We start from the raw sequence: 13,221 nt of genomic DNA, 5'->3' as shown, positions 1-13,221 counted from the left end.
ATAAAATCATTTTTTAAAAGAAAAAAGACTCAGATGAGGTCAATAAACAAATTTCCATTTATATCCTGTCTATAGAATAAAGAGCTAAAATAAAGGAACTCAAAAAGGTTGAAGTTAAGTGATGGAAAAGGCTATACCACACAAAAATAAATAAAAAGAAAGCAGTCTACAGTAAAATCAGACAAAATTGAATTCAACATGAAAAGCATTAATAGCACAAAAAGGGTCACCTTCAAATGACAATTGTCACAAGGAGGATCTAGCCATCAAGAACCTCATGGGCCAAACACCATGCATACAAATAAACAAAGCAAAAACCACAGTAAGCAAAAGTTACAATCTAAGAAACACTGGCAATGAGATACTTCAACACTTCTCTAAGTCTTGGACTAATGAATACATTAAAATAAAGTAAGTAAAAATATAGAGGAACTAATTAGTAAGTCACTACCTCAGAAGAAACATTAAAGAACCAAAAATAGAAAAAAAAATAGAATTGATAAAATCTATGGGCCAGTTGCTGGAAAAATTAGATAAATCCCTAATCCTTATTCAAAATTTAGAAATAGTTAAGAGAAATAAATGCAATATAGAGATAATTAACAAATTTTAAAATCTGATTTAAATGGATTACTGTAATCCTGCAAGAAAGAAGCTGTAGAATAGTCCATATATTACAATCCCATTAACAATTATTTTTCATAATAATATATTTGCAAATGCATGGATTAAAATCCAGAAAAATAAACAGTAGTTTAATTGTGGTTATCTCTACTGGGGGTAAGGAATGTCAGATTATGGGAAATCTTCCCTAAGTATGAAATACATTTTATATTGTTTTACTTTTGTAATCAGGAAAAAAAAGAGGACTAAAATATGGCATGGATTCAGATAAACATGCTAAAGTAATCAAAAAGGGCATTTTAAGCCAGGTTTGGCATATTTTAAGTCAAAATATCTCCCTGAGATTAAATGGAGAAGAGTGATGACATTTATCTTAATTTGCGGCTAAAGAAATAAAGATGATGAATCCAAGTCAATCTGAAGAGAAATCTACTGTGACATGTTAAAAGCTCAACTCCTAAGTCTGTCCCAGTGGGAACACAGTGTGCATGCTTACTAAAGCTGCTGATTAGCTGGAAAGGATTAGCTGGTAAAATCGATTAGAAAATAACCAGATGTCAACATAGTTTGGACCAAGTTCAGGTATACTGCAATGTTACTATTTGCTTCTATGTTCCCTCTATTTTCTTTACATGACTATACAAGCCAGTAAAAATTGTATTTATAAAACCTATGCAGAAAAATATTTATAAGGTGAAATTAATAAAATAATCAACCGTATCCGTGTTATAACTGTAGTTATATATATAAAAATAAAGGTCTACGCATATAGCCAATGGCTAAAAGGAAATATACAAAATTAAAAGTCGTTGTTTATATGGGTGTTAGGATTGTGGGTTATTATTTTTGTCTTAGAAAAAGCATTTATTGTTATGTTTGTGCAACAAATGAAAAACAAGAGAATTATTACACTTACTACACGGAGGTCTTCGATACGTTTTTCAAGAAGGACGGGCAGACCCTCTGGGAGTGTAGGTACCACCTTGGGCATAACCTGAGAGGTGTAGGTTGGCTGGGTGGTGGTTCCATTCTCTCCCCCTGACTCAGAGAGGGGGCTACCATCAGAAGCAGCATCCAGTAATCTGTCAAAGTCGAAATCATCTAGCATCTCTAGGGCATTTTCAGCTTCCTGAAACAGTTCATGTTCATTTGTGCTAACAAAAATGGGGAGGTCTGGATCAGCATTGTTCAGATTTAAGTCCGAGACATCATTTCCCAATGCTACAGCCACAGATGGGGGTTTATTCAGAGAGGAGGTTGTTAAGTTCACCGGGACTTTGGGGTTAGACTCCTTCTTTAATGCATCTTTCTCTTTCTGAAATTTTCGTATCATGGCAGCTAGAGAAAGAGAATCCTTATAACGTTTCTTTTTTTTTTCAGACTTGTGTGAATTTAGAGCCACAACTCTGTGAAGAAAAAAGTGATCAGTTAGGCTAAGTATGATTTTAAAGGTAAAAATAAGCAGGCACAGAATTAAAATAATCATCTGATAGGTGGGAGAGCAAATTTCTTATTATACTTTTTTTTTTTTTTAAAGATTTTTATTTTTCCTTTCTCTCCCCAAAGCCCCCCGCTACATAGCTATATATTTTTAGTTGTGGGTCCTTCTAGTTGTGGCACGTGGGACACCGCCTCAGCATGGCTTGATGAGCAGTGCCATGTCCACACCCAGGATCTGAACCAGCAAAACCCTGGGCTACCGAAGCGGAGTGCACGAACTTAACCACTTGACCATGGGGCTGGCCCCTTAAATTATACTTTTACAATAGCATCGTCATCATCATCTGGATTGCCACTTATGAAAGCTATCTAGGCAAATGGCTATTAAAGTGAAGAAATGAAAGGAATAAGGTCAAAAGAAAGAAACACAACTGAATGTAGCTCAGGTTTATTAAAGTACACTAAGTTCCACTTACTCTTTCTGGAATGTTCACATTCTTTAGCACATCTACAGTTACTTCAAGAGTTAACTAAGTAAAGAAATGCACATTTGCTGAAAACAAAGTTGCCTTACAACCAGAGAAGCCCACATAGTATACTTTCAAACTGGTACCCCAGGTGGTCTGTCCTACAAACTGCCAAAGAAATACAAACTCCTCTGTATCCATCTGGGAGCCTTCATCCATCACCATGTCATCTATCTAGACCCTATTCCATCTGCTACTATCTTCTGATCATTTTTCACTTTCTATTCTAGGAATGTGTGAGGCAATCAGATAGATACGTAATTTTCAACAACATCTTTCTCTCTCTATGGGGAAAAGGGGATCTCAGTTTAGCTATCATTTTCTCTAAGAAATCTTTTCTAAATTCTATGGCTTACATGCTTCTATGTGCACTACAGAACCTAAAAGTTTATCAGTACCTTGAAGGCAGGCCCATGTTTCATTTACTATTATATACCAAAACCCAGAACAGTGTCTGAGTAATGTAGGTACTTAATAAATATTTACTGGATGAATAAGTTATACATTTGAGAAAACGATAAATTCAATAAAAGGCATTACTTATACTTTTCGTTCCCAAAGAAGTTTACTTGTAAATAATAAACATTTAAAACAACACTAGTAATATATTTATGTTTTTTCTTAATAACTTCTTAATGACTCAAGGATCACTATAATCTCATGCTTAGGAGGTTAAATACCTCCCTACATCAACCTTTTGGACACTGAGAGCCCAAAATTCAGATGCACCTCCCCTGCTTAAGGAGAGAAGGAAAATCCAGTCTCTCACAAGTTTCTGTCCCTTAGTTCTGCAAAAACAGCCAAAGAAGTAGGGGCAATTGGTAATTTTAGGACTGCATGGTAAAAACATTTTATTCTTATGACTTAAGGCTTTTGAGAAATTCTACGTGGTTTTTAGAAACAATATCACTACCTAAAGTCACAAGCATTAAGAATAATTAAATAAAATAAATGACTTTTTAAATATTAAAATGACAATAAATCATTTACAGATAAACTATAAACTGTTTACACATAGACTACTGCCAATCCTCAATCCCTAAGCATCTAAGCTTAGTTTTAGCACAAAAAGATTAAAATGATCTGTTCAATGTTGATACCATCTTTTCAAACTGGTTCTTGTTGGCAAAAAGTTGTAATCAGCAAAATACTTAATGAATCAATTTCTAAATCTGATCTAAAACACCATGACGTCTCTAGGAAGTCAAAGCCTTCTACTTATTAATAAATATATTATTAAAATATAAATTAATAGGTCGTTGATATTTACAAATACTGTATTGAGTTAGACCCAGCTAAGCTGAATTAATTAATGCTAAATACATCTTTCTAAAAGGAGAGCTAGTCATGTTATGACACTAGTTCCCTTATTATGTTTAATTTCACATACCCCAGTTGTTTGGGTACTTTTTTCCTTGGTTTCTTCTCTTTTTCCCCTTCCTCTTTCCGCTTCCGCTTCTTCATCTCAATATCATCTTCTTTTATTTTGGGAATCTGAACAATGATAAAGGAATGCACTACTTATCTAAGTATCAATGCTTTACTCTCTGATGTCAGCAATCCAGCATCCAGGGCAGCGGTTTTTCTCAAATTTCAGTGTGCATTAGAATGCAGATTAAAAATCTTGTTAAAAATGCAGATTCTTAGGGTCCATGAGCACTCCCACCCCTGGTTTTGATTCAGTTATCTGGGGTAGGGCCTTGTAACAAACATTTTGGTGATGCTGGTACAATTCACTTCAAGAAAATTCTGGATCACACTTCAAGAAAGACTTATCTAAAAACATTCTATCCATTTCCCAAATACAATATATATATTCTATAGAATTTGTCTTACAAATTACATCTTAGGAAAGCTAACTGCTACGAAGAGCCATTTCTATGCCAAGTGTTAACCTAGAAACTTAACCTTATCCCAGAAACAGTAGATTATTAGACCACATAGGGAGAGAGAAGTTTTAAAAGAAAATATAATTCTTTATCAATTTCCCCATATCTACATAATTTTACTTTAAAGCATGTAAATAACCTATAGATTCATTAAACAATGGTTAGCATTTTACTGTTCCTTATATTCACAGCCGTGGTACAAGTAAAATTCAAAAAGTATATCCTATTAATTGAACGCTCACATTACTGCTGCAACATTGGATAAACTCACTTTGGGTGGCTTGTGCTTTTGGTTGTCTGTAATATCTTCTTCTTCAGTGTCTGAAGCCTGGCGAAATTGCAGAGTGCCAGTGTTGATATAAAAGCCTCCATATTTTGTTGTTAGAGAAGCAGGAACTAATTCGTCATACTAAATTAAAAAAAAAAGATTTCAGATATATCCTATCATCTTCAATTCTATAACTATGTCAAAGAAATTCAATCACCATGTCAGCACCCTCCTTAAATCCCAACTGCAAAACTGACTGCAATGAGGAAGTTCATGGAATACATTTAGAAAAAGTGAATATCTGGAATAAAAATGAGCTCTGATCATTCAGTATTTACGAAGAAAGGAACTTCTAGAATAATGAAGCAAATTCTAAATATATCATCTGATGAGAAAAATTTAAGGATCATTGTTACTATTCTTAAAGACAAATGATTCTCATGAGAAACTGAAACAAGGTAAAACAGATGACTAAACGTCCAAAGACTAACTTTCACTTCCCACCAGATCAGTATATAATTTTATTCATAAGGAGATTATAAAGAAGAACAAAGTTATTTCTTCTGTCTTAGCTCTAAGCATTTAAGGAGGGGAGAATTTTTTAAACATTTAAAAGAAAAACAGCATATATGTATTTTAAAGGGAAGCAGAAAAAGAATTGCTCAATTCAGTAAGCATACACTGAGGTCCTATAAGCAGCCAGGCACTTTGCTTAGAGCAAGGGACTGGAATTGTCTAAATCAGACTGAAGGTCTGACCTAGATTCACTTAAAGTTGATGCCTTTAAGAACAGATTTTTTTTTTTTCCTGCTGAGGAAGATTCGCCCTGAGCTAACATCCGTTGCCAATGCTCTTCTTTCTTTGCTTGAGGAAGATTAGCCCTGAGCTAACACCTGTGCCAACCTTCCTCTATTTTTTTGTTTGTGGGACACCTCCACAGCATGACTGGTGAGTGGAGTAGGTCCACACTCGGGATCCAAATCCATGAACCCAGGCCGCTGAAATGGAGCGTGTGGAAACTCAACCACTCGGCCACGGGGCTGGGCCCTAAACCTGGATTTTAAAGTTTATCATTATCTCACCTGATGAAGATGGATAAAAAGCAAACATTAAATGAAAGTCAATCAACTAAATGAAGGTGTTCACAGTGGAAGAAAAAAAGGAACTACCTATTTAACAGAGGCAAGATATCTGCTACCGGGGGTCCCCAGAACTCTACTCATGGGTTCTGCACATTAGATAATTAGTCTTGAAGAAAGTCAGATTTTTAAGGAAAATTCTTTGCCATAGGCAAGGAATATACATAACATACTAGTTACTTTAAGAATATTAAGGCTAAGCACAAAATTTGTGATTTTAACCTGTATCCTTTTAAATTACATGGGGAATGGAAAAACAAAGAATGTCTGGTTTAATGATATTGAATCAAAAAGAAAGTGAGAAAGAAAAAAGGAATGAAGTCCTTTCTTGTTGCTCCACTTGATGAGCTCCTCTAAAGATCTACAGGAACGACCTTCAGAAAGAGTCCAGCACTACCTGCAAGTAAAGGACTGACGTGAGAAGAAAAGGATTCAGAGTGAAAAGACTTTGTAGTATTAATGTGTAACTGTGATAAGATAAATACACCTGTACTTTTTGCTTACGTATACTTGTATACTCCTTTAAATAATAATAATTTGCAATGCTTCTTCATATAAATTATTTCATTTGGTCCCCCTGACACCCTTGTGAGGCAAGGAAGGCAAATATTATTCCCATTCGATAAGTGAAAACCAGATTCAGAGAGGTTAGGAACCCTGCCAGAGTAATTGTACTAGTTTACAGCACAGTCGCTGGCTGACTCCCAACACACCCACTACACCGAGCAGCTTCTCACATGGGAAACACACTCACCACCAGGTTACTGGGCCCTGTGGACGTGCTCACATCTGTCTTCTTCTGCAGTATTCTCCCGAACTTTCTCTTTCAGAACACTCTCCAGGAGAACAAACTCTTTAGGCATATTTAATTTAGCCTTTTAAGTAGAATGCGTTAAGAGGCAATGGAGCACTAAACCTGAGAATCAGAAGGCCTGGATCCAGATCCTTTGTCACTGACTAGCTTTTGCGACCCACAATAAATCACTTAACATCAATATTTTGGGGTTATAAAACAAGGACAATATTACTTACTTCACAAAGTTCTAGTGAAATTTAAAAGAGACGACTTAAGTAAAAGTGCCTGGTATGGTTATTTATTAATAATAAAGAAAAACATTTTATTTCAATCCTTCTAAAGTTTGGCAGCATATATGTGAGACTAAAAATAATCTTCAAAAGCATTTATTTTCACGTATTTATAGTAATAAGTAGTACATGATTCTGAAAATTAATTAGAACCACAATATTTTCAGTCTCTACTAAATAATTCATGAACAGGGAAAGCTCACAAACAGTACACTGAATGAAAAGAACAGATCATTTGGTCAGATCATAATTGTTTTATGTCTGAATTATCTCATAAAAAGAACCAAACAATCTGTTAAGGATAACAACACAAAATTCTTTTGCAAGTCAATGAATGACTTGTATTTTAGTTCAATTTCCTCTTATAAAATAAAGACCTAGCCTGTCCTATAAATATCAGCAACTAACTGTACAACTTTTATACAACAACTTACACAAAATTTATTCTTACTTATTAAAGCAGTGACTTTGAAATTTTCTTCCCCACAACCCAAGTGGAAAATACATTACACATCAAAACCCAGTGTGCACATACACACACATATATACACAATAAAAATCACATACTCTACCACTGATTTACTATGATAGCCCCTATTCTATTTCATTTTCTTTAAAAATGCTGGCCACACTCTCTAAATTGATATATAATCCAATTATGGGCTGCAAAAGTCAGTTTGAAAAACACTTTATTCTAATATTCTGAATGCTACGAAAGGAGATATTAAAAATGCTAATTATGACAGGCTACATACTGGATGACTCCAACTGTATGACATTCAAGAAAAAGCAAAACTATGGAGACAGTAAAAAGATTAGTGGTTGCCAGGGGTTAGCGAGGGATGAATAGGTGGAACACAGACTTTTTAGAGCAGTGAAACAGTTCTGCATGATACTATAATGGTGGATACATGTCATTATATATTTGTCAAAACCCATAGAATGTACAACACCAAGAAAGAACCCTAAGGTAAACTATAGACTCTGCCAATGTAGGTTCATTGATTATAACTAATGGGCCACTCTGGTTGGGAGATGTTGATAATAAGGGAGGTTGGCCTGTGTAGGGGCAGAGAGTATATGGGAAATCTCTGTATCTTCTGCTCAATTTTGCTGTGAACTTAAAACTGCTATAAAAAAATTAAGTTTATTAATTTTTAAAAATGCTATTTATATAAGCCTGAGTACATGCAATGTCCATTTATATATGGCTGAGTTCCTTTTTGGATTATTTAGAACTCAAAATATACTTTACATATAATGTTAACATTAATACTAATGCCTTATACTGGCTTTATGCTTTTCAGCATGTCATTATCTTACTTGAGTCTCAGAGTAATTCCACTGGGCAAGACAGTCAAAGCAGAGAAAACTGGGCGATGCTAAAAGACTTGCTCTTGGTCACATGGTGAATGAGAAACTGAGTCAGGTCTAGAATCCAGAAATTTTGACTCAAGTTCCCAACCAGAGTCAAGACTCTTGAAAACATCCCATGCCTTAATCTACTGGTTGACAATCTTTTCAATAACAGGAAGGTCTCTCTACCCCAATGGGCGTTGTCAATATTTTTACCTCTGCAGCCTAGGGTGTCTGATATGGTAAACTAGTTTATGTCAGAACACCAAAACTGAGTTATTTTAGGAGTATGACAGGGTATCCAGCATGCCCCATGCTGGAAGTCCTTCTTATCACTCTCCTACCACTACATGCCTTGTCGGCATCTATACAATCAAGCACTACAGCAAGAGGAAAAAGACATACAAATTTGTGTAAGTCTAATAGTCACCTTACTGTCACTTTCTGTATATCCTAAGTGACGACTGCACACTGCAGAGGATATCATAATCCCAGGGTTTAGATTACTCTAGCACACTGAGATAATATAAGAACATACACCTTAACTGCCCCGAAATATCACATGTCCTCATTCATTTGCTGTGTGATCAATGGACTGCCACAGTCCTTAAATGCTCTCCTAAGTTCTTCTTCCTTTTATAAGAGAAAGAAGAGTCCAGGGGAAAAGCTGCAGCGCTTGATCAAAACAGACTGGTGATAAAAGCTGACATTCAATCACTGCCATTGTAGTAAGGCTTGGCAGCAATAAAAAATTAAGTAAACTTTAAAGATGTCTGCCAGATTAACTTCAACCAGCAGCTCCAATCTTCAAGATCACACAGTTCTTATCCGGTAGTCATTTCAAAATACACCTGCCCAGGGGCCGGCCTTGTGGCCAAGTGGTTAAAGTTCCTCACACTCTGATTCAGTAGGCTGGGTCTGTGGGTTCAGATCCCAGGCATGGACCTACTCCACTTGTCAGCCATGCTGTGGAGGCATCCCACATACAAAGTGGAGAAAGACTGACACAGATGTTAGCTCAGGCCTAATCTTCCTCAAGTAAAAAGAGAAGAAGATTGGTAACAGGTGTTAGCTCACAGTGAATCTTCCTCACCAACAAAGAAAATACACCTGCCCAAGTTTGGGAGTATCAATAAAATTTCAATACATAAATACCCTTGGATCAATAAATTCCACTTCTAGAAATTTATCCTACACATATATTTGCATGCTATCTTACATACATATTCACTCATTACACAAAGAAAGGTACATAGGTGCTGAATTATCTGTAAGCACATAAAACTGGAAAAATTCAGATGTACATCAATAGCGGATTAGTTAGCAAAAACATTCGATGACTAGTTTCGTTACTTTATCGCTGACTTCTACTATCCCAAACAGACAAAAAATTGCTGCTATATTAGAGAAACATTACTCACAGCCTCTGAGTTATCAATAAATGGATCTGTCTCATCATAGCCAAAACCTATATCAATTAAATCTTGTAGCCGATCCTTCCGGTGTTTACGGGGTTTCCCACCCTGCAAAGAACAGATATGTTAGACTGATTCAGTACTCATGCTATCTCCATAAAGTTAAAAAATATCTGTTAGAAGAATTCCAAATAATTTCTGTAGCTAATCCCTACTCTAGGAGGCTGAATTTAAGTCCCCCCAGACCTTGAATGTAATTTGTGCTTAGGGACTTGCTCTAAAAGAGTAGTGTATGAAAAGGAGGGGACAAAGTGACTGTACACTGAAAAACCTGGCCAGCATTACCTTAGCCAGGTGACCAAGGACAAAATCAACAGTGACAAGTCAGGTTGACCGCATGTACCCCTGATATGATGTGATAAAAATGTCACTTTACCTTGTGGTCTTCCTCTCAAAAGCCTATAACCCCAGTTATAGGTTAACCATGAGAAGAACATCAGACAAACTAAACTGAGGGACATCCTACAAATAACTGACCAGTATTCCTCAAAGCTGTCAAGATTATCCAAAACAAGAAAAATTCGAAAAACTGTCACCGTCCAGATGAGCCTGAGACATAATGACTAAATGTGATGTGGTATCCTGGATGGGATCCAGGCACTAAAAAAGAGAAAACTAGTGAAATCTGGATAAAGTTGTGGAGTTTAAATAATAGTAACATACCAATGCTGTTTTGTTAGCTGTAACAAATCTACTATACAAATGTAAGATATCATAGGGAGAGTGGGTGAGGATTATGTAGGAACTCTTTGTATTATCTTCACAACTTTTCTGTAAATCCAAACTATTCTTAAAATTACTTTTTAAAATGTCATAGAATTATACACATAGACACACAAGAAAATAAAAACTGAGTGCATGTAAGAACTGGTGAAATCTGAATAGGGTCTGTAGTCTAGGTAATTGTATTGTGCCAATGTCAATTTCCTATTTTGATAACTATAGTTACATAAGGTATTACCATTGGGAGAAACTGGGTGATCGGTACAAGGGACTTCTCTCTATTATATTTGCAACTTCTAGTGAGCCTGTAATTCTTTTTAAATAAAAAAAAAATTTTTTAAACAAAACAAAAACAAAAAGAACCAGGTAGTGTAGATTCCATTATTCACATCATACTTCATAGAGCATTCTAACTCTGGCTGATTACAGCATAAAGAGCTCATTTTATCTCAGGTATAAAATGTTACATGTACTCTAAAGGCTATATACATAAGCTTGTTATAAGTAGTTTAAGTGAGCAGGAAGGCTAATATTGTGACACCACTAAAAAAAGTATTTAGTTCAGTCTCTAAGACTCATTTTAGATATTCATTTACTCACTCAAATTCAACTATATTTTCTGTTTCGTTTTTTTTTTTAAGATTGGCACCTGAGCTAAAAACCATTGCCAATCTTCTTTTTTTCCCCTCCCCAAATCCCACCAGTACATAGCTGTATATTACAGTTGTGGGTCCTTCTAGTTGTGGCATGTGGGATGTCACCTCAGCATGGCCTGATGAGCAGTGCCATGTCCCCGCCCAGGATCCAAACTGGCGAAATCCCAGGCCGCCAAAGTGGAGGGTGAGAATTTAACCACTCGGCCACAAGGCCGGATCCTCAACTATATTCTCTAAGCATCTTTCTAACACCTCCCCAACCCTTATTCTTTTTTTGGTGCAGGAGTGAGGCATGGGGAGAGGATGCTCAGAAAGAGGAAAGCAATTGGTGCTAAGGGTTCTGCCTCCTGACATGCCACCACTTAGCCAGAGTAACACCTGCAGAAAGCATGAGATGCAAAATGTGAATCTCATTCAGTTTCAATTCTCACAGTGCATTCCCTCTCAATGCAAAGTATGATTCTAATGGTGCAACATGGATGAGTTTTGTGCAACACATCCCTTAAAGCAAACTGCTTCATTTTATTTCCATGCAAAGAAACAGTGATCCGTTCAGTGTTCCACGGGAAAAATGGTTATGCTGGACTTACTGAGATGTCTCCAACACGGTGCCATCCCTTTCTAAGTAATTTGCAAAAGTAGTTTTCACTAACTGCTATGTTTGTATTACAAACCAACGTTAACAAAACCTAACCCCTGTAAGCTATGATTCCACCGTACCCTTTCAGTGGACAAAGTAACACTATTAGTATATCATCACCATCAAAAGAGTCATTACAGTGTTAGATAAAGTAGTGCTTCCCAGATTTTTGGATTTTACAAGTTAGGTAAATTTCAAAAACATTTTGGAGAACAACACTTGGGTGGCAAACCTTTTACAGTTGGCCCTCCATATCAGAGGATGTGGAAACTCGCAGTTAGGGAGGGCCAAGTGTATTCACTGTGCTTTGTGCCATTTTATATAAGGGACTGGAGCATCCTCAGATTTTGGTATCTGAGGGGGTTCCTGGAACAACAGTATTTTGCTGAATAAGGCCACTGAAGGCACAACCTCAGAACAAGGAAAATCCTTCTCAAGAAATATCACTTGGCAACCTTAAACATACACAGGCACATATGCACCAAATATACACACACACACATATATACACAAAACGTGTGTGTTCTCAAGAAATGCCATGTGGCAATCTTAAACATACAGCCAGACACATGTGCAGCATACATACATACACACAACATATGTGTGGGCTTAGATGCAACACACAATAGTCCTGATTTTTTTCCATTTACCAGGTCTGCAAACTGGAACCCTTACACTAGATTATAGAATTACAGTGAGAATCAGAAGTCAAGGGAAGGAAAGAGTTATTTCTAGGATAGGAGTTATTCTATTGAGAAAAAGTCACACACAAGCAGTTAAGTATACATGAGGGAGTGTTTCACCCAAAAGAAAGAGCGAGCTCCAGGAAGAATCTAAAAATCTAGAGATAAAAACTAATGAAGAGGACCAGCTCTGTCACATATTAAACATATTTAAAGTTACGGGAGTTAAAATAGATATGGCAGGTACATAAGAACAGATAAATGAACAGTAACGTTCAAAAACCTAGGCCAGTATCGGAGAATTTAACATGAAAAAGACAGCATTACAACTCAATGAAGAGCAATTAATAAATCAAAGAGATGGAATTAAAGTAAGATACCAATTTCATCTATGAAATTACAAACTTTCTAAATTCTGGCAAGACGGAGAAGAAATAGGACTGCTCAAACACAGCTGATAAGAATATACCAATAAAACTCTTTTGGAAAGCAATCTGATCTCACCTGCCGAGATATTTTGCCACACTCTTAGATTCTCTTCTTTTGCCTCTTCTATGTTTTCCAAACTTTCTATGAAGTATTACTGTCATAATAGAAATACACTAAAATAATTTTTAAAACTTTTCATATTTGACCTGATAATTCTAAGTTACATAGTTTATTTCAAACCACTTAGACTCAAAAGTGTCTGTTAAGAACTTATGCTATAGAAAGC

General features: G+C 36.0%; 1 protein-coding gene across 5 annotated transcripts in view; it reads right to left on the bottom strand.

The window, feature by feature from the left end:
* Positions 1-13,221, bottom strand: part of UBN2 (ubinuclein 2) — an 89,695-nt gene that overhangs the window by 55,714 nt on the left and 20,760 nt on the right. For 3 of the 5 annotated variants that reach the window (XM_023639790.2, XM_014739249.3, XM_023639788.2), the window contains exons 3-6: positions 9,751-9,852; positions 4,752-4,889; positions 3,982-4,085; positions 1,541-2,030 (exon numbers count right to left, since the gene is read on the bottom strand). In XM_023639790.2, coding sequence (XP_023495558.1) covers positions 1,541-2,030; positions 3,982-4,085; positions 4,752-4,889; positions 9,751-9,852 — 834 coding nt within the window. The remainder of the gene's footprint in view (positions 1-1,540; positions 2,031-3,981; positions 4,086-4,751; positions 4,890-9,750; positions 9,853-13,221) is intronic. The other 2 variants (XM_023639789.2, XM_070265942.1) reach the window with 1 other exon arrangement.

The sequence above is a fragment of the Equus caballus genome, chromosome 4 (genome assembly GCF_041296265.1).
Source record: "Equus caballus isolate H_3958 breed thoroughbred chromosome 4, TB-T2T, whole genome shotgun sequence".
NCBI classification, from domain to species: Eukaryota; Metazoa; Chordata; class Mammalia; order Perissodactyla; family Equidae; genus Equus; species Equus caballus.
This window is presented reverse-complemented; position numbering and strand designations above follow the sequence as displayed.